Below are 22,394 nucleotides of genomic sequence, written 5' to 3' on the forward strand. Positions count from 1 at the left end.
TCCGTACAGTGCCGCGCACTGACCACGCTTAGCCACTAGCGACCATGAGCACAACTTTCTATATTTATATAATACGTATTATTCATTCATTCAATATTGGAAGTTTCGCCGTTTTCCCATGGCCCACTTGTTGCCTGAAATATGCAACTCTCTTGCATATTCGACCATATTTGTTGAAAAATTAAAAGTAAATAAAGATCTTTAACTTTTTATAAAAATAAGAAATATTAGTTCTCAGGTATGTGTGACAAAATTTACACGACTAGAGAGCATGGACAAATAACCTTGAAGCAGTGCCGAAGCCACTGTATCAATTCGTGCTTCTTTTACCTGAACAGCTGATCTTCAAGCAAGATATTGAGAATAAATTCAATAACTTGTGTGCAGTTCTGCGCTTTTAGTAGCGTTTAATTAATTCTAATGTGGTTTCAATAATGTAGAAGGATCAGTGCATCTCTCCTCCAGTCGAGCGCAGAAATCCGTCACTTGAGGCCACTGCCGTCGCTGCCTTCGTCCCCTTTGCCCCACATTTTCGCTGCCGATGAGACTTTGCGAAAGCAGTTGGTCGCCTATGTTTACTTCTCACAAAGTTCTGCATTCATTCGCTATGAGTGAGTACTTTGCCCCATCAAACTAGCGAACAGCATGCATTTGTTCATATCAATCGCAGGTTGTTGCTTTTCGTCTCTTCCTTTTTTTTCCCCCTTGAAGCCCTGAAAGCGCACCAAATCAATTATGCGACTTAATTCGTTTCCTCACAAGCCCTCCTGCCCTTTAAATCCTCACATCAAGTACGTCCAACTTGCCTCGGAAAGTGACTGCATTGTGTACTTCATCGACTCGTGTAGGTTTTAAAGGTCTGATGTGAAAAATGCTCACGGCCGAGCTAGCTCCGGTGGCATGGGCTCTTGTCGCCATCCCGACGTCAGTGGTTTTGATCGTCGCTCTCGCTCTGTGTCTTTGCAAGCAAGGGGCGGACAAGTAAGTGAAACCTCCGTGCACTTGCCGCTGGGCTGCTTTGATTGCCACCTGACCTGTACGATATGCGCTTCCCAGTGTGGAGAGTGTACGGTGCGTCATCTCGCTAAATATAGTGATTGTGTGTACAGGCCAGAATAATGTGGGCGGAAGACCGCACGCCTGTGTGGGGGACCGCCGGGGAACTGAACGCAGAGTGGAAATGAGTGTTATGATTGGGATTTCCGCTCTGTCGCGCGATAGCGCTTGAAAACAAGCGTACTCCTCCGGTTGTGCACTCGCCAGCCGACGTGTTTTGACGATCGGTGCTTGTGGGCTAACGAGGAATGCAGTCTCCCACCTCTTTGCGTGAGCGACGAGTCTTGCAGCGCGTGACAACATTGTTTTGGAAAAGTTGGAAAGTTTGCATTTTTTGTTCTTTTTCTTATCTTCCCCACCTCCAACTACGTTAAAGCCTGCAGTAACTTCACTACAAGACACTTTGAAGGACGTAGATCAGCCGAAGGACTTCCACTTTTGTAGGCAGTTTTTCTGAGGCTGTAATGCATTTGATGAGTTGTTTATTGCTCATGCATTTTGGCTATGGTAGCTTCCACAATTCCTTGGCTCTGTCGCTTACAAAAATGACACCCCTATGCTGTGATGTTTTGCTAAAATGTAAAGTTTTGTTAAGTAATGAGGTTTATAAACAGTGCAGTTCTGTCTTACAACTTTGAATGGAAAAAAAAAATAGCCAGCCTTTCCTGTGCCTATCCGAAAAATAACACCTATCCTTTACTGTTTTTATCCTTTATGAAAACAAATAATTCATATCCTTTAAAGTGTCAGTGTATATTTTTTTGTTTTCGTCATTTACTGTGACGTTTCAAATTTTATGTGCACACTTTATTTGATTCTGGTCGTGGTTGTGGTGGTTTTGTAACACTTATCTGTTCTTTATACATCCTTGCTTTGCAGCCTAATTATAATTTGGTCTTGTTATGTCTACAGGTCACTCAACTTCTTGGGAGAAAACAATCAAGTATTGAGTAAAAGCTCCCCCGTCGCTTATAAAGTTCAGGTATACTGTTTGTTCTTTTGCTACTTCATTATTCTTATTAGCATCTATAGTATGATAATTTTCAGCTTTTTTCTATCTCTTATTGGTCAGTTTTCTTAGCTCATAAGGGCCAGCAGCAGGATGTTAAAAAGTTTTCTAAAATTGCACTACAGGATTGTAAGGTCAATTCACAGTAATATCATTTGCAGAGCACCGAAGACCACCAGAATGGTGACTTGCGTACAGACTCACCGCTTGAAAAAGTCTCTCTTCATCCCAGGTAATTCAACTCACTTACGCACTTAGAAAAATTTGTATTTTGAAAAGTTTTCATCAAGGAACATAATTTGCTTTAACAGGGTGATGATAGTAATGCCCTTTTTTTTACCACTATAGTTATGATTTTCAATCGAGTTGCGTGATGATTGCATTTTTGGGCTGCCTTATTCAAATAAGATGCACCTTGTTTTGCTTGCGAGGCTGCGATTCTTTAGCAGTACAGAGGTCATGTTTTCGATGAGCCACTCTGCTTTGAAAATAGCTTTATGGATTGCACCTTAGCAGCATATGTTTAGTGCCGTAGGCAACAGGCTACTTACAGTGTCAATTTTTTCCCCTAGCATAATATTTTCTTCTGCAAAAAAGTCTATGGTCCAGCCCCCTTGGCTTGAGTCATAAGGTGTGTTTCACACATTCACTGAGCCTATCTGCAGTTGGGGCACTAATTTGGTGCCAGTTCCATGTTTCTGCTGGAGCAACTTTACCCTGCCTTCATGAATCTAATACTACATGCTGCACTAGTACATAGAGTGTTGCGGACCTGCATGAAAGCTTCAGTGTGTGAAACAAGGAGCACTTTGCAGTGCCTCTTGAACTAGTTTAGGAGTAAAAGGTGAACCGCACAGATCCGCTTACTTGTAAACTCATTTTTACCATTCTGCTTTTCACGCAGCAGGCCAGTGACAGAGCGGGCATTGCCGACTCCCCCCGGTAGGCCCCAGTCACTGCCCACTGTCCTTCCAAACCCCGCCGTGGCCTGGGACAATAGCGGCAGCAGTAGCAGCAACAACAACAATGGCATTGCCGCAGCTGCACCGGATGGGCACACGACTACCGCAACCCTCGTGCGTCCGCACCGAAGGAACAAGGCTCACGCTCCACCGCCACCGATGACCACACCATTGACCTCTGCGACCCCTCATGTCGTTGCCACAGTGTCTAATGGCAAAGAAGCAGGGGCAGCTGGAGGGGACACTCCAAGTGAGAGTTCAGAGTCGGATCCTCTGTACTCGGTGGCAAACGTGCGTGCGCCCAGTGCTTTGGACGATGGCGCTCCACCACCAGTGCCCGAAAAGAGGTTTGATATCATTGACACAGTGGATGAGAGTGCACAGCCACCAGTGTTGGAAGAGGCGCCTGCTCCATTCCGTAAGTCTGCTTTGTGCAATGTTTCAAACTGGAGGACCAAGTGCATTTTGGGATGCCCAAGCACCTAAATATACGCATGCCCAGCCGCCTCCTTTCATTTACCCACTCTTTTTTGTGATTGATCATACTGCAATTGCTTGTAGCAGACTGTTTCACCATACAGACAGTTGTTAATGGCATTCGGGCATTTTTTGATGGGCTGTGCGTCTACATTACACCCCACAAATCACCACATTTGGCACAGCAAAAAATATTCTGTGTGCTTGCCATTACCTGTGAAATTGTCTTCAGTTTGGATAATAAACAGGTAGTCTGTTATACATCATTACTATATTTAGTGTGAGGAATCTGATTCTCATCAAGTGGTGAAAGGTTCCATTTATAACAAGTTTAGACACAATGTCGCTTAGAGCATATAAGTATAATTTTTAAACTGATATCATTTTTCATCCATTTTTGCTGCGGATTACAACACTGTCTGGGTATAGGTTAAATATTTTAGGATAGCATTAAAGGGGCTATGAAATGGATTCAAAGTTGCTGGTAAATGCGTTCATTGTGTAGAACAAATGCATTTCAGTATTCACGCTGAGTATGAGACGTTGAAACAGAGCCGGCGATTTATTATTAATTGTTAAAACCGCATTCACAGGCTAATTGATGTGCACATAGTGGTGGCTTTTAGAACTATTTTTCTAAGAGCGCTACATCGCTAGTATGGTGATGTCATGGTGAGCGACAGGTAATCCAGTGTTGTCATTTGCTGCTAGCGCTACGTCATGGCTACACTTTCGGTAGGGGTACAGTCTGCTCTGCAATGACAGCTCGATCACCGGTAGCTCTGAAGTCGGTGCCGCTGCCACCAGGCACGGGCGGACTGTAAGGGAAGGGAACAAGGGGAATGACGCCCCTGCACCGCCGTCTGTAGTCGGTTCGTGCATTTGGTGAAGAGTTATTGCTGCCGTTGCTGGCGCTTAACAACCGGTTTTTATGCACAGCATACTTGCACAATTCGTAGCCTATTGTTGTGGTCACTTGCAGAAGCCGCGCCTTGAGATCTGGGTGTATGATGGGCTTGCAATGTCAGCGGCGAAACATGCACAAGCGAATGCACTGACAGGCGGGCGACGCGTGATGTTTTCACGCGTGGAGTGCAGTACCAACCTGTTTTCTTTATTTTTTCGGGCACACCGGAGGTTCAGTGTTACTGAAGCTAGCTCAAAAATTCTTGCGGTGAGGTGATGTGTGATGAAATATCTATCGCTCACCTTCTTTACTTAATGTCAGTAAATATAATTTCCTAGTCACTTTAACAGCAGTGTTATCGACACAGTCTGTTTTGGTGTGTTTCTAGAACAAGATTTGAAAGGAACATTTTAATCTCTAAAGAAGATCATAAATAATATAATGGAAAATAAAACTCTGTGCTGTTCTGACTCATGTGGGAATATCAGGAAACGAAATAGCAAGCAGATGTTCAGGACAAGCTCATGACTCTGTAATCAAAATAGAAAAGCATATCTTTTCAAGACTTAAGTGACTACACCGCATACTAAACAGCCATAACACCTTCTCTCGGATAGTGGAAATTATGTAAACACTAGGAGCATTTCTTTCAAGTGAGTTTGTGCCACCTTCATATTGTCCTCAAAGATCTCACTCACAGCTTTATACCTGTGAAAGAAGAAAAACTTCAGGTTGTATGGAACTTGTCTCAGTGAACTTATTTTCATTGTTGGGTGAAAAAAAAATTGGAATTTGAGACAAAATTATTTCTTACAGCGTCACCAAAAAACACACCATTTCACTCTTGCTTGCACCTTAGAGAGCATTCAGTAAGAACCTTCTCACTCATTTTGAAGCACTGAAAACATCATTATAATTTAAAACATTGAGCATCTTCTAACTAGAAAGCACATAACTTCTTAATTCTACGTTTGGAGTATGATAGCCTCCAGTACTTACGCATCTTGGTATGCAGAATAACTGACTGCTATGTTTTGAAGTCCAGTGATGACAAACACTTGAGATGAATGATTGACCTTGACCTTGATGCTTACATATGCAAGGTACTTGGAAAAGTTCATATGGCAGACTTTTTGGGGGGGAGGGGGCGGGGAAGGGGGGGTTGCAGGGAGAAAGTATTTCATGGTATAGAGTGCATTTTCGGTAACAGCATTTCACACCCTTGGGACTGCTGTTTCTAGGGCAAGCCAACTCATTGGTTCCCCCGGGACCTGGGACATCTGCTCATACTGCTGAGATTTCGTTTCCTGTGCCAACCATGACCGAGTTGCCCGGCAGCTCTACGCAGGCTGCAGGTAAGCGCCATATCCAATTAAAGGGAGGAAGAAAAAAACAAGCAAACGTTTGTGTCTCAAATATCGCAGGACTTCATTGCTGTGCTTTGCATTCCAGATCACCGATTACTACAGTCGTAAGTCTAGCTAAAGTAAAAATAAAAAATTTTATTTTCCTATGTAGCAGGGAGCTCTGGGATGCCAGAGAATTATGCAAGGGCAGAAGGTTGGCACCAGCACTACATGTTAATGGCGCATAAGTGCCTACTGCATCTCATTGTGTAATGCCATAGGAGTGAGCATGTTGTTTGATTTAGAGTGTGATGCAGCTGTAATAAAGGATGAAAAATTGCTCGTATTAGTAGGCTAAATCAACCACACAGGTCCCCTTTCATGTCGATTGTGTATCTCAGTTAGTGTTTGGGTGCTTTTGTTACTTGTCATTTTAACAAAGACTTTCCTTGAAATTAGGCAATGCTCTCTTTATACATTTCTTTGGGGCCAGCCATCTAAACCACTGCATTTTTATTTGGTAGGTCTTTGGTTTGAATACTGGGATGCGTTCCTGTGGATGGTCTTTAAGATGGATATATCCTTTTAGCTTTAGCATGATCCTTGTTACGGATGCATAAGATTCAGTCCAAAAAGGCATGGTGTTTCTACGAATACCATGCTTTAAAGGGGCTGCGAAACACCTCTTGAACGGATGCCGGTTACGCTTCAGATGGATTCTTTGTCACACAGATGCTGACTCAAAAAGAATTACGAGAATCGATGCGTAGGAACAAGAGTTATTCAATGAAGAAATTTCAAAATACAAGCAAACAAAATGCTGCCCTCAACTCGGTTTTCGCGCAGCTTCCCATTCCCATTTTACTCTCCCAATGACGACGCCAAGGGTGACCAATCAAGACAGCCTATCTTAGCACGTGACGGAAGTTTGCACTCCATGGTTGCCTGTTGTCTGTAACTCGTTCATGCCAAGGCTGGCAGCGCCGTTTGCATGGTTACAACAACCATGTGAATGCCCAGCTGACCCGGCGATGCTTCACCGTCACGTCGACGGCGCCGAAGGGAACACTGATCAGTGGCGTTCCCTTACTTATGGATCCGAACTCGAGTGCGAGGTACTGCGACGGTGTGACAGTCTACGCAAGATATCAGACACATTTAGTGTAACGCGTACCGCTACCGCTTACCGCCAACCATCGCCCGTCGCTCTATAGTCGCTCCTAGCACGCAGGTTGGCAACGGCGAGCAAGGAGCGCGTGCTGTTGACGGGAACATGCCGCCATCTGGCGCCACCGCCCGGTGATTCTTCACAAACTGATGATGCGCACTGCCTGCTAAATGTGAAACGAACGCATCCTTCCATGGGACCGAAACGAACGTTTGTAGAGTGCAATGGCTCGATCGGATCGATTCCGCAAAGCCGCTCTCAGATACATAGAGAGTAGCCATAAGTGTTTAGTGCTAGGTCGTAGGATGTTTACAGAGGCGCGCAAAGTCCTTCGATGCAAAAAGTAGCCAGTGCCTCTGGTGGCGTGTTTTTGTTTTACTTGATTTACAGTGCTTTTATCTAGGGCAAACAAGCTGGTTTTGTTAATGTAATATAAAACACAAAAACTTGACAAATCGTATCTCATGTTATTAACCCAGTTCGCAGTATATTTACTCTTTGTCCAATCATCAAGCTAGCGCAAAGTGATGTCATATCCGCTGCTAAAAACCGCCACTGTATGGTGACACCGTCAGCGCCACGAATTTGTTTTTGCGAGCTAATTAAAATATTAAAAACCACAGTATACGCGGTACGATCGATGCTAATAGCATCACTATAACTCATTCTATGCAACCAACAGGCAAAACAATGCACTGAAACTGTGTTTCGGGGCCCCTTTAAGACCAGGTTCAGAAGTAATCCTTACAGTTTACTCGAAAAGGTCACACTGCTGGGCTATTAGCAGTGATTTTGGGTAGACAAATGCAGTGTTTACCGTCATCTTGGTTTCATTATTCTTACACATGCATTCCAAACCTGAAGCTGCCAATTTATGTGTTTCAACTGCAGGGAAGTCGGACCTTTCATACACGGTGATATCTGTCCGTGAACCTCTGGCGAAAGTTCGCGAGGAGACAATGAGGCAAAAGCCTGCACAGGTCTGTATCAGTGTTATTCTGTCAAATTGCAATTATGCCAGCAAACATTGGTACAACTAATGGGCCCATGGCTGCGAGAATATTGGAAGTAGCATAGGTTGAAACTACTTGAGTAAACAGTGAGGCTTGATTGCAGGAGGATATGCTTAAGTCATTTCAGCTTGCCATGCGTATTTCTCCCAGACGTTTGTACCTGTTGAGATGAATTACTAGTGTGTATGGCAACTGTGTGCCCTGAAACACCTAATGCTTTAAAGAGGCCCTGAACCCACAATTGCACAAAAAAGTTTTTGAGCCCTTTTTTACCCCTTTTTCATATTTGTGTCCTCCTCTGTTTCATGCTCCTGCGTATGTCGTTAAGAGATTGATATCAGTTAGATTCTTTCGCATGCCACGCAACTACCATGGCCGCGGCCAGTCAGCCACATAGCTCCAGCAGGTCAAGAAGCACCGCCCCTCAGCGAATCGGCATGCATGTCCGCAGCCGGTGATGCAGCCAGCGGAGAAGCGCTGGCCTTTCTGTGTGCAAAAAATTACGAGAGGAGATGGAAAGACGCAAAAGTGCTGAAATTCAAATTTTTACTACAGTTAACTCGGCTCATAACAAATGCAGTCAAGAAATTTTCACCCAAAACAGCCCACAAGTGACTTTAAAGAATGCTTTTGTGACCGTAGGTGGCAAAAAACTTGCTAAAATCTCCATGACAATGCCAGTTTTCTCAAAAGTGATTATGAGCTGACTGCCTTGCTTTGCAGAAAGCATAGCATGATAATGACTTCACAGATTCTTTCTTCTGAATTCTATCTTCAGATTTTTTTATGCAGTGACGTTCCTATATTTCTGAATCAACGTTATAATTTTTTTCACTCTGTCACTAATTTAAAATGAAGATATTCAGTGCATCATGCAAGCATGGATATAACATACTGTGTAAAAAAAAAAAAAATCAAGCTGCTGAAAATATATGAAGAATGTCACTGCATTAATCATTCGTTTGGGTGAAACTTAAGAGCAACTGCAGATGCCTGCCAAGTTTAGTTGTCATGCCAGGCTTTCTTTAAGTTTGATATAGCAGTGAAGCATGTAAAAATTTATAATGTCAAAACTACTTATATTTAAGCATGCAGTGGACTGCCAGATTTCATTTCTCTACCCCTAAAAATAAAAAAAATTATCTTCCGATCCTCACTTCCCTCCTTAAGGTCGCTGATTATTGGGACTTTTGTATGGATATCACAGCACTAAAAGTTGAGCTCTAATTTTGACTTGTGCTTGTGGATTCCTTGCAGTTTTCAAGAACTTGCGGTAGTTTGTTTTTTAAGAGCCATGGAATTTCGGTTATGTCGCAGTGCAGTTCAGCTGGCAGTGCTGCCGTTGTCCGCACACTTAACGTGACACCATTCTTTCTCCCTGACAGACTGCAACTGCAACCCAAGAGGCATACTACACGGAGGTCCCGGAAGAAGAACAAATGTATGCAGAGATTGAATCTGGCCATAACTCAGCTGGCTCGTCTGTCACATATGCCCGCATTGAGCCAAGAACAGCAGAGTCACATCCTCCGGCTCCACCTACTGTGGAGAGCCTGAAGTCTGTGGCCCAAGCTCATTCCAGACAAGGTTAGTGTAGCAAGGTGCATTGTAAGGCCGGTTGGCTCAGATTTGTGGCATAATTTCAAACAAAAGAAAAAAAAACACATGAAAAAATAGGCAGACTTGGCATTAACTCTCACCTTATCACTTTGCATGTTTGGCTTTAAAAGCTGCTAGTTATTAATTAGTACTTCTGCTGTCACTTCATGTGTGTGCTTTCTAAAATTCACTAAGGTTGGCTTGGTTTCAGTGTTTGGATGTGATGCGAGATGAAATGTCTGTTGCTATCGGTAGAAACTGTTCATTTTATAGCGCTTTCAAAGTTAGGATTGGTTCCAGGGGGTTCCAACACCTGTCCTGTTGCGTCTCTCTTGTCCCTGTCCTTCGCACTGTTCACCACCATTAGTATGTCAAACCAGCTCGCCCAGCTTGCCATTCTTCCTCCAGCTAGCCTTGTTTGAAGAGTCTCTGAAGCTTCCTGAGTAGTTTGGGTAGGCACTCTCTCAAGCTATAGTTGTCTTGCACTTAGTACAGCACTGCTTGGTGTCGTGTAGGGGGAGGATGAGGGACTGCAGGCTAGTTTTGTAGGACACACAAGTAATGAACAAGATTTTGTTCTCGAGAAAGCATATTTACATGCCTCTTACACTGAAAGATTAATGTGGTTTGAAATGAATGACATTATTTTGTAATGTCATTAACCAGCTACTGGATACGACTTTTTAATCATTAGCTTTGAATGGCATTTTCAGTCGAAGGCTGATTCTTCACTTTAGGTCAGCAGTGAAAACAGGTGCTACGCAATATATTAATCTGAACATTGTTCAAGAAAAAATTATTTCTTGTGTTTCACAATACTGAAGTTAGCTTTAGCAAAAAGTTATCTGTAATGCAGACTGTCTAAGAGCGCTGCTACTCTAAGTTAACGCACTGGCGCCACTCCTGCATTCACTTCACTCACACTAGCTGCTTGGACACAGCTGTCGTGCTCACACTATCTCTGACACAATCACAGTTGCTTTGCCTGTTAGGCATATTTCTTCGCCTTATGAATGTCAATCCTGAACAGACTTTGCACTGCCCCTCTGCTCTACCATATCTGTTTACTTTCATCAGATTCTTTCTTAACGTCGTCTTGACGTTTTACGAACAGGTACTGCTGAAGTAGCATTAAAAAATTGAATGGTTTCTTTTAAGTGAGCATAAAAAAAGCCTTGAACTCTGTTAGCCTTGAAAAGCCTTGAAGAGTGCATTACTGTTTTTAATTAAACAGCAGTCTGCTTGTATCCTGTTCTTCCTGTCATGTTTCTATTCTCTTTTTGTCATTGTTATCGTCCACGAGTTTCATTATTATACCATACAGGACTGGAATAAGGCAAATAGCATTGTTGGTTCTAATATTTCTTTGCTTTGAGTGATGCTAACTCTTCCAGAGTGACAGGGGTCAAAAGTAATTTTACTTGGCTTTGTCCCTAACTGCCGTGCTCACAGTACGCAAGACCATAGCTCAGAGCCGCAAAGCTGGAGACAAATTTGCTGGCAGTTACTGTCTGTGCTGCATAACTTTGCTATTACCTATATTTAATTCAGGGGTTTAAATATGTGCCTAGAAGATGCAGCCTCCAAAGCGCTCTGAAGTAGTGCTTGGTAACTGGACAACACAGCTGCATTTTGGTGGCTGTTTTGTTCTTGTACAGTATCCTGCAAGCTTGTTAGAAAACAAAAAACCATCTCAGAGTACCAGAAATTCTTTTAACCAGACTGAGGGGACAAACATAATTTGGGGACTAAAAAGAAAATTAAAGATAAAAAGAGTCCCAGCCTGTGCTACCGGGTATAATGGGCTTAGAATGAGAGGACAGGTGGCACGTTGTCAAGAGTGGCTTTGCTTGCAGTATTGGCGATTTTCATGACCTAGAGGGTGTTGCTCAATGATCCAACATGGCGGCACTACAAATGACTCCTTCTGGGGCTAGCCTAGGTAGAATTGCATTTTTTATAAAATCTCACAATCAACTTGCACTTGTTCATGGGTGGTGGCATTCTCATGAGAGCAAAGCAGTCTCATTTCTTGAAGGTGGAAAGGAATAAAAGAATGAAGTCGCTCTCTGGCACTTGAAAACTGTTGGCATGAAAGCATTTGCAGTAGACGGTCGACACACGCTTTAGAAAGAATATAAAATCTGACATCGACAATGAATACTTTTTTGTACAGCAAGTAGATGACAAAACTAGAAAAGCAATTTTTTAGCACTGCAGGTGAGCACAGCCCAGTGACTGTAATGCTGCTTGAGTAGTAAGCAAACTAATAAAAGCTTGCAATACTGTTGCTTGAGATTTAAGTCATTAACCTCCATGCTTTTGGCGGTTTCATGCTCATAAATTTCGTAAACCACATGCAACTTCAAATGAGGTCATACTACCCCTGCTTTCCATGAACGACAAAGTATCATATCACCTGTACATACATGCTGTATTAAAGCGTGCCATTATAATAAGACAGTCATGTGCTAATGTGCTAAACTCTTTGCACTTGAAATGTACCCTTAGTCATGCTCAGCGATGTTTGTTAATAAATAGTGCCTCATGTTTACATAAGCCATTCTAGACCAGAAAAATCAACTATTTAGAATAGGCTCGGTGCCTGAGAAAAATGGCGCTAGCCATGGTCCTGCAAGCATTCTACAACAGTTTGGAACATTCATCTTCTCTTGGTCTTTGCATATTGCCAGCAACAGAAAATTCCCGCAGTGACCCTTAGCTTTTCTTCTGTGTCATGATCGTGGAAACGTCTTTGACAATGACAGGATGTGTTGGCAAACCACTTACGCAACGGAGCAAGCTACGTGGCTCCGCGTACACCAATCCTTCGTATAGTTCGCTGCACTGCCATATCAGTGGCATTGATTTTGTGAAAACCGCCAGTACTGCAGCCTGTAGATTCTTTTTCCTACTCCACTCAAGCCTGAGCTGTTTTTTCATTGTTGTAATTGAAATTGAGGTTTCGGTTGGTTTTCAGGCACCCGCTCTATAGGCCATTTTATCACGGATGCCGCCATCTTGGGAAGGTGGTGCCATCTAGTATGTAGGATGGACGCAACTGCCATACTCGTATGCGCAGTCGCATTCACAGAACAGAGCGTTGCATTTCTGTTCTCTTCATCATTGTCATCTGAGGAAGGTTTACTATCCTCCAATGAATATTGCATGTTGGTATCGCAGTCATCATCGTTTTATTGGAGCAAGGCTCCGATTTGTCCATGTGCCAAAAACTTGCACCACTTTTGAGCACCCCATGCAGGAACCTTAGCATTTCTTGCACAGATCAATTCATTTTGCACTGCCAATTGCAAATAATCATAGATAGGATTAATTTAGATGTAGTTTTTGTTAGTTTGATACGTGGCAGCTTTTGAGAAAAAGGGTGCACCCTGCGCACCCAAACAAAGCTAGTTGTGACTTTGCACACATTCCCAAGGCAAAAATGGCTGATGAAAAAGTCTAAAGATGCTTTTCCCAGCTATGGGGTCAAAACGACTTTTGAAAATAAGTTGGCAGCTTCCGTTTGCTGGTCATGCTAAGCTGCATTCGCTGCTTTTTATTTTTACTTTGTACAGCATCCGTCACGTCTGCGTCATCGCTGGGTGCGCCTAGCCCCGACGTCGACATTGGAAACTTGTACACTGCCGTCGACAAGTGCAGCAAGCAGAGGCAGACAATCCACATATCGGAAGGCCTGGCATCTGCCACGGAAGTTCCGACCAATCTTGACGAGCTGTATGCCAAAGTTCACAAACCCCACCGCCAACCAGTCGCAGTGGCAGCAGCAGCAGCAGCAGCAGCAGCACAGGATGAAGGTGCTGATGGTAAGAAGCCTCCTCCCCCTCCTCCTCCAGCAGCACCTCTGCATGAGGCATTTCTGGTGCATGACCGACCGCGGTCAATGCCTCCAAATATTGAGTCTGTTGTTTCCTGCACCAACGTCACGCTGGTGCGGGAATATGAAGAGAAGAAGGAGCTAGTTGAAGCACTCCCCCCACCACCTGAGGAATATGCAGACCCTGCATATGAGAGGGTGTACCACCAGGACTCGAGTGACACAGATCCGTGCTACGAGAGAGTTGCAAGTGGGCACGGAAGTGACGGAGTCTCTGACCCCGGCTATGAGAAGGTTGCTAAGAGGTTTGACAGAGAGCCCGATTATGAAACACTTCGCAAAGATGCTGCGACAGAGTATTCCGAGGGAGGCTCCGATCCACACTACGAACAGATCCGGAAGAGCGACAAGGCGTCAGCCGCCCATGAAGACGATGATAAGGCAACTGGAGCAGCCTGCGGATTAACTCAGCAAGACAGCGGCTCTACAGCAGACTATGGCTATGAGAGGATCAAGGGTCGCCGGAGTCAGCCCGAAGATGAAGGGAGCGATCCTGGTTATGAACAGATTTGCCGGCGCGGAGAGGACGACACAAGTGACCCTGGGTATGAGCGGATCCACAGAAGCCACAGCGACGCATGCAGCCAAGCTGATAGTGACCCAGGATACGAGAGGATAAGAGACCGGAGTGGTGCTGCAGGACGAGCATGGCACAATCGGGGCAAGAGTAGTGGAGACTTTGGCTACCGGAAAACGGCAGGGGCGCGTCTAGCTGCAGCCGCCGCTGCTGCCGCTGTTGGCACTGTGAAGCAGGACAACAATGGGTCAAGTGATGAAACATACGAGAGTGTACGGGACGACGTAGTGAGGAAGCTTGGCTACAGTCTCATGAAAGGCACGGGAAGCAGCACGGAATCTCCGACACCCAGCCCTGTTTGGAAGCAGGTGTCAGACAGCAGTTCCGCATCGGACAGGGGTGCTGAAGACAGCAGCTCGGAGGAGCCTGGCTACGAGAGAGTGCGGCACAGGGACGACGACGCTGATGACATGTCTGTCGGTAGGCCGTCATCTTCCACCGGCAGGTGCCTCGGCGTGCAGGCTAGAATTTGGAGGTGCAGTGACAGCAACCTGACCTCTGGCGTTGAGACAGCGGAGCGCGCAACAAGTACATACAGCCTCAATGCTAACCTCGACGATGGTGGCAGTGAGCCCGTGAACAACACGAGTGGTGAAGCTGTGCTATACGAAGTTGTCAGAGGTTCATCCACAGATGTTGCGGCTGCCCTCGAGCTTGTGACAGACAACGAACCTGTGCCCATCACTTGGGCGCGCCACTCAACTGGCCGTTCATCAGAGCACAAGGAAAGGGAGTACATCTTCTAAGAAGCTTGCCAAGTGTAAGGGGTCTTTCACTTCAGTGCAATGAGATCTGGCTGGTTTTGTGCGCTTGTTGCAACAGAGTGCGTGTTAGCACCAAATGTCGCTGCCGGTGAGAATTTTGCTTGATGTTTTTCAGTTTTTTCATACAGAAACCTTTTCTGTCATCATCATGTCAGCTTGTATTGTGTAGTTTTGTGAAGGTAACTGCAAATAGTTGACAAGGTCATTTAGCTTGTTCTGCTTGCAAGAAATGTTTTAGAAGAATGCTTTATGTCGTGTTCAGCATGAAACAGGGTGATCTTATGTATGATACTTCGATGTTTGTTTATTACTCTGCATTGTTATTGCTTTTATACGAGTGGTGTGAAACCTGCCGTCAAAAACTTTTATTAGTTACCTTGCCGATATTTGTCAGTGTTTATATGCTTTAAGTTTATCTTCTCATTAAAGTCAAAACAGGGTTCATTATATCATTCCATTTGCTCCCAATGTCATATATCTCCAAGTTCCTCTCTAGTTGCAGTTGGGCCACATTTTCATACAGTTGCTACAATTTTTTTGTGGCACCTTGAGTGTCATGATGCAACACCGCATTTGGCTTCAGGTTCGGGCAGTTTTTTTTTTTTTTTTTGTGGGGGGGAGGGGGGGGGGGGGGCAGCAGTTGCTTTTTTTCTTTCCTGTCATGTTACACTGAGAGCAATGGGTTCAACATGTTTGACTGCATACACACGGGCATGCATTCATCCACAGATACATTGTCAGAACTCATCTGTCAACATGTCAAATGCATGAACATAGAGATAAGGACAAAATTCTGTTTGTCAAGGCCAACATAGGAATGTTTGTTTTCAGTACTGTGAAAGTTTGCATGTATCTGAACAAACCTGCAAAAGACTAATTGCTCTGAGCACGTGAACCATGAACCCTATATGTGACACAAGAGCAGCACAGACTGGCAAATTTATGGTCAACCAATTCTTCAGCTTCATTCGCTAACCACACACTGAAGGGGACGTTCTCAAAAGTTATTGATCCGCGGTGCAATCCCTGCTCTGCGTGGTGCAAGAGAGTTTCTAAGGCACCCCTTGATACTTGTGCAATAAGAACAGCATTATTATTTCCAAGCAGTTTCATTCATTGTGTGTCAAAAAGCGTGCCTGATCGAAAATGTGTGGCAGGCTTTCCCCTTTAATGCCTTTTACACAGTGGCACAACTTGGCTTGAGAGTGGGAGTCCATTGTTTGGCCTGTCAGATATGTGTGCTTGTCTGCTATTGTCATCGTATAGTCTACTGATAGTCCGAACGTGTATCTTGAATTGTGCTGCCATATTTTGGAGCATTCAGACTATGTAAGGGAGGTCTTGTCAAATTTTTACAAAGACACCGTGGTGGGTACATATGCGTTATATTTGACAGTTTTTATCAATTGTAGCATCCCATTTCTGTTCATTGAAAGGAGAAGCAATTGAGTTCATTTAGTATTGCAGACAACATCTCTCAAAATTGGACTAACAGATTTTAGCTCAGTTTTACATTTTCCGTTGGTACACTTATATCTACTGACTTTTGGGAACATTTTACAGCTCTTGGGTTATTTTATCGCTTGGATTGCATTATAGCAGTGTTATTTTTTTTTAAGTGTTGTGAGAAGCACCGTATGGTGGAGAATTTCCAATCAAGGAAACTAATCGCAATTAATGTGTACCTAAGCATAGACCTAGGGGACTGCTAGTGAAGCTAAATAGCGTGGAATGCCATGGAGTTTTCATTTGCTGCCCTATGGCTGATGCAAGATGAATTTGCTGTATTGTTTTTATCTTATTTTTTGTCATGTTTTTGCATGTTGTGCCTAATATTTTGTGGCTAGAGAGGCAATTTGAACGCAATAGAAGGACAAGATTGCAAGAATTCCTTTCTATTTGCTCAGACTAATGCTGATTGTGTAGTCGCATTTCAGGTTGTTTTTGTAGCTTTTTTTGAGCATCTAGACTTGAAAAAGTAGTCAAAAAGCACAAGCTGTCTTTGCATTGTCTGGGTAGTTGGCCTAGTGCAAATAGTAGCAGGTGCTATTTATTGCAGTATGATTCAAGGCATGTGCAACCTTAGGGGCAGCTGTTTTATACCTTTTGTTTAATTCATGGACATTAGTTAAGACACTTGCTCTGTGTCATACAAATTTCAATATATTATTAATGTTAGCTATGCTCTATAACATATTTCTTTTGCTATTTTGTTAATATTTTCTTTTACATATTTGCTCAGGAGCTTTCCATTTCGTTTTGAGCTATGCTCAATGGGCATTGTTAAACCATTGCTCTTAATTGAAAGCACAAGTGAAAATTTGTAATCAAATGAAAAAATTGTTTGTCAGTGCTTCTGAAGGGAATTACATGCTTTTACTGTTGCTACTGTAATTCAGCGATATGTCACCAAAAAGCCAAATCCAGGCACATTTTGTTAATAGGCTGCAGGCCTGGCAGTATTTCTAGATATGTTCTAAGTAGGCATTAAGAAACTGTGTAGAGAGGGGCGCTTTTTAGCACTGATCAAAGGCTAGTAGCTATCATTTCTTTTATCTTGGTCTGTCTGAGAACACTTGGCAGCCCTTCAACCCTTTACCTTGCGCTGGTCGTGTATCTGGGAGAGAACTCGTTTATTCATGCTTGGGCAATGTATTCCATTTGCTGTAGTGCTTGATCAGCTTATCTTGTATATTTGAATTTCTGGCTAGCATCAACATTTGCTGCATGTCCTATCAGTGCTCTGAAGACAGGTAAATACAGCAACACTGGTCTTCCACTCATGTTACCTCTTCTATACAGTTCCTCTAGGCCATGTCAATGTCAGAAGTGCCAAATTACAGAATTGTAATGAGAAGATGTTTCTGCAAGCTATGCTGCTGCTTTATTCAAGGGTTGGGGGCAATGTAAGCATGCAGCTGCTTAGGCTACATTTAGACAGTTGGAAGAAAAACTAACGACACATTCTTAGTGATGTGCACTGAATTTAGCAGGACTGGTACTCTTCATCAAATAATGCACTGTAGCTATAACAGAGTTGCATTCTCTAAATCACTGCTAAAACTAACCAACACGTTAACTGTGTACTATTGTTACCTTTGGCCTATGTACAGCCAAACAGGATCACATGTGTTATGTAAATTTAGAGGAGTTCTTATATTAGAAGTGCACTGCAGGAAAAACGAATGTGATGAAGATTTTAAATTGATGTCTTGTGAATGTTCAGGTCTTCATTTAAGCTTAAAAGATTTGGGCACTTTTGCACTTTTGGACATGATTCTCCAAGATGTACTATAATATGCATGAAGTGGCAAGCGACGCCAGGTAATATGGAATGCTAGGTTAGTTCTTTATACTTGAGGTGATACCGATTTATCAGCAGTGATTAAATGCGTACATGATATATGCTTACATGCACATATACTGCCAGCCCTAGAGTACTTGTTTGCTTCCAAGTCTGCTATCATATTTTTGTGAAGTGTACAGACTAGTTTAGCTTTTCGAAAAGGATGAGCTAAGGTGCACATGTACCCGCATTAATGTGTTGAAGCAGAAGGAACAGCTGCGTGTTCTGCCTTCGTTTTTGAACATTCCAAGCCTTTTTTTTTTAAAGCTTGACTTTTGTCTGAGCCAGTTTATTCCTTAACAACCTGTTGAATATTTCTTGCTGTCAGGAGTTCATACTTGGTATCCTGTGTGCATTTTGTTGCTAAGCCATTGTGTAGAAATGTGAATCAGAGTTGTAAGTTGGGCCCCTGTGACGAGGTTCATTACAGTACAGGCTGGAATGCATACGGGATTATGCATAAGAGCATTGACCCAATGACTTGAATTTCAACATCCTCCCCCTGTGCATTATGGCCGGACATTGTCGAGACAAGTTTTATCGGCATAACGTCAAGGACTGCAATGCGTGTCTGATGCACCAAACCATTGTTTCATGCAAGAAACTTATGTATGGTTTTGTAACGTTGCAAAGTGGCTGGGTCTATTAATGTAAGTGCCAGCTGCTGTATGTGGACACCTTAATTTCTTCTGCAGCAAAGATGGCAATCTGAGTGTCTTGTCTTCGGGCTTCAACGGACAAGAGAATAGCAGCAGCTTTGTGCAAGTCATATCTTAGATTGAGGGTAAACCATACCGTGGTTATGTCAAGCTGTGTAGAATAGTGGCTCTGTCACGGTGGTGATGCTAGTGTAAGCTTTCATGCACGCTACTAATAGCACCTCATCATAAATGCTCTTTCTTTTTTGTTGTTCATGGAAATGTGCAACCAGGTTGTTGTGTACATAAAGATTTTAATTTTCATGCTCAGAAATGTATGTGAGGCATTGTGTGCTAGCGCAGCTACTGTATGTAGTTTGCCTCTTGTTTGGTTAATGGCTTTCTTATATACCTACAAGCCATTTCATCCAAAGCAGCCTTTGAGCTGCATAAACTAGGTTTGCTTATATAGCCAACATCCTCATCGTAGTCTTCCCATATATTAGCAAGTATAACCAGATGTCAAGCTTGCAGCTGCATCACACTTGATAGTAACTTGACAACCAACACATTAACACTTTCACTGCGACAGTGATTTTCGGGGCCCCTAATTCCTGTGCGTCGTGGCCCATCGTGGACCACCCTTAGATTTTCTTCGTTGTGGTATCACCTACCAGTGAACCTCCGGAGAAATTGACTTATTGGAACTGACAACAGATGGCAATAGCAACCTGGCACGTGCGTTTTTCGCAGGCTCTTTGAAAGCCCTTAGCTATCCCATGGCCTCTTATAGTGCCACCCAGTTTTTGTGCCACACAACAGGGATACATGACATGACCCACCGGTGACCCACGTCGCTGTGAATGTGTTAAGACCAGCCTATTCCTCCTGCTGCTGATGTCAACACGGGAGCAGTTGCTGAAAAAGCTGAACTGCATACGATATAGAAAGCATTTCTGCATCAAGTACCATTTGCCCGTCATCATTTCATAGCCAAATAACAATATTGTAACTTGTCTATTAAAGGTGTTCCTGCCAGAAATCTTACATAGTCATAGCAAGAATGTGACTGCGTCGTAACTAGGGCGCCAAGAATCAACCTAATTGCTTTGTGCTGTGGTGATTGTGTGCATGTCTGCAGTCTCAAAGAGCGAAGTACAAACCTAGCCAAGTCAACGATGATAATTACATTCTGTTGTCATGTAACTTCTGCCAGGTGCTTCTGGAGGGGAGATATAACATAAACTGCCTGCCAAGGTGCTTTGAGAAACAACACTTATGTGGCAGACTCCAGGGCCTGCAGGGGAAGGATGATTCTTCCTTGCTGCGCCTACAGATTCAGTGTTAGTAGAGAATGCGTACTACTAATGATTACTGCAATCGCCTTGCAAGGTGCACAATTTTACATTTTGTAGTGGGTGAGCTGTATATCAGTAGTTAATGACTTCACGTATGCATATAGGAAGCTTGCATTTCTCGCTGTATTCCATGTAGTTGCTGATTATGCTTGTTCTCTTTGCGCATCCCATATGTAAGCCAAAACTTGTTTGAAACTTTTGTTTAGCTAAACCTATGCCTGTGTGGCATTGCTATGCAGTTGCAGCATGCTTTTAACTTTGTGAAGAAATTTGTACTCCTGGTGTCTTTGCAGGGAACATTTGTTACTTGGTGTCTTCTATTAAGGCTGCATGATAAGTAGCGCACGATATGTTTTATTTTTTTTTTCTCCATGGACAGCTTAAGTTGTTCTGCTCGTTTTGTTGGCATTCATGGCATTATAAGCCGCCTTTATATTTTATGTCAAATCTTCAATGCCCATCAAATCCTACCGGTAATTTCTTGATATGCTGTTTTAACAGAGGATTTTTTCACTCTTCTGAAGCTATCAAACTGTTTGGAGATGTCTGTGTCATTCACTTGTGCATATGCCACTGTGCACTCTAGTCCTTGCTGCTCAGAGCAGACCCTGAGCATTCCTGAACAAATTGTCTTGTTTGTGTGGTGGGGCAGTCATTACTTGTCTTTTATTTTCACAGTCCTCTGTGAGTGCTACACTTGGGACACTGCCATCCTTTCTTCATTACTTTTTTTTATGTAATGATAGATACTATATTTATGTTGATATACATTGAGAAGCAGTCGGAGCGATTGTGGTTGCGGGCATCATTTGAATGTATGTGGTGCAATTTGCTGCTTGTGGATTGTCTTTAAATGCACCATTGATAAAGCGTTCTGTACAAGTCCTTCTAGTTGCAATACAGGGCTGAAATATTGTGAATTGTTTTGCATGAGGGTGAAAAAATGATTGTTCAAGTCACCCCCTTTTCTTTTTCGCTTCCCCTGACGTAATTCATTTTTCATGGAGTTTTAGAAGAACAGAGACAGAGAAAGATTCAATGAAGGTGTTGCTGAGGTTCGGTTCCTATGCGCATGCGCAGGTCTCAGCAGCAACTTCTCAGGGCCCCCTGCTAGAAGAAAACTTTTTATTGCCTCTCTTGTTTATCTAAGCGAATTCACAATGCCATATTCACCATTTGGTGCTCAAAGTGAGTAGGTACCAGTTGGCGTGCACATCACGTCAGGCGCGATCTGAGCGAGCAGCACATTGCAGTACCCCAGGCAACATCGAATAGTATGGCTTTGGTGGTGGTTGTGAATGGACAATCTTTGGTGTACGATTCGAACAAATAATGTACAGCGTGCGTCGATGTGCGGGAATGTGTGTGTGATCAGTTTTGGTGCAAGATGCAGTGTATGGCTGGAGCACGGGCAAAAAAAGGAAAGAGGTAGCCATATCGCCCTAGGCTTTTTCTCGCTTTGAGTTTCTCGTCTGACACATGTACAAATCATTGTGTGACCTGCTTCCTGAGAGCTACAATAAAGAAATGCATATTTTTCTGAGGTACAGACCAGTGTCACGGGTCTTCCCCTTGTCCTGTATGGACTATTTTTTCCCACTTGGTACGTCAATAAATTATTGCCAGTCATTTGCTTTTCTGGTAATGGGAACGGCAGCTACAGCTGAGGTGGAGCGAAATGCCAATGCCATCGGAATATTTAATAACTCTAGGTACAGGTGTAGGAAGCCTGTTGTGTTTATGTCGTTACACTTGCATTAGTGCCAGGGGTAAACTTCAGTGAATGCCTCGTGACGTAATGAGTGATGTCATTGTGTTGGGGACAGTGACTGGCTTTCTGGCCAATCAGCGTAGCACGTTATCATGCATAACATCACTCCAGTCTGATCATTCAGTGTGCCCACTGTCATGACGACTCTATTTAGACCAATCAGAGTTGCGCCTGGTGTGTTACGTCGACACCAATGCCGCCTGAATAGGAAACATGCAAAATGTGTGTGAGCCTACTCACTAAGTTCTTGGTACGCCATACCATTGCTAATCGGCCATTGCAATTGACTCGTGCACTGTGCTCCAGACAGCATGTAGGCTCACTAACTGTACAGCCATGGGCAAAAGTAGGAGCCCCCTCCTCGTGTTCCAAAGCTTGCCGCTTTGCTTGAGGCCCACTTGTTGTCGAGGCCAGCAGCGTGTTTCGACTGTACAATGAATGCACAACTCCACGTATGTGTACAAACGGCTTCAGGCTGTATAGCCGCGAAATAATTAGCGAGTCA

At 43.5% G+C, this 22,394-nt stretch overlaps 1 protein-coding gene across 2 annotated transcripts; it reads left to right on the forward strand.

Annotated features, from left to right (window-relative positions):
- Positions 1 to 480: 480 nt before the first annotated feature.
- On the forward strand, positions 481 to 21,667 carry LOC144098335 (uncharacterized). Of its 2 annotated transcripts, none has more exons than XM_077630898.1 (9): positions 481 to 611; positions 849 to 981; positions 1,969 to 2,038; positions 2,227 to 2,297; positions 2,970 to 3,445; positions 5,653 to 5,766; positions 7,817 to 7,905; positions 9,324 to 9,525; positions 13,116 to 21,667. In XM_077630898.1, exons 2-9 carry the CDS (start codon positions 872 to 874, stop codon positions 14,756 to 14,758), a joined length of 2,775 nt encoding a protein of 924 aa, XP_077487024.1. In that variant the 5' UTR covers positions 481 to 611; positions 849 to 871; the 3' UTR covers positions 14,759 to 21,667. The 2 variants fall into 2 exon arrangements, with proteins under 2 accessions (XP_077487024.1, XP_077487025.1); XM_077630899.1 differs by having other exon boundaries at positions 2,973 to 3,445.
- The last annotated feature ends 727 nt before the right edge of the window (positions 21,668 to 22,394 follow it).

This window comes from Amblyomma americanum, chromosome 7, assembly GCF_052857255.1.
Source record: "Amblyomma americanum isolate KBUSLIRL-KWMA chromosome 7, ASM5285725v1, whole genome shotgun sequence".
In the NCBI taxonomy this organism is placed as follows: domain Eukaryota; kingdom Metazoa; phylum Arthropoda; class Arachnida; order Ixodida; family Ixodidae; genus Amblyomma; species Amblyomma americanum.

Coding starts and splice junctions, on each gene's coding strand:
- LOC144098335 (XM_077630898.1), top strand. CDS start 872: ATGCTCACGGCCGAGCTAGCTCCGGTGGCATGGGCTCTTGTCGCCATC. Junction 5,767..7,816: donor CAGCTCTACGCAGGCTGCAG/GTAAGCGCCATA, acceptor TTTCAACTGCAG/GGAAGTCGGACCTTTCATAC. Junction 9,526..13,115: donor CCAAGCTCATTCCAGACAAG/GTTAGTGTAGCA, acceptor TACTTTGTACAG/CATCCGTCACGTCTGCGTCA.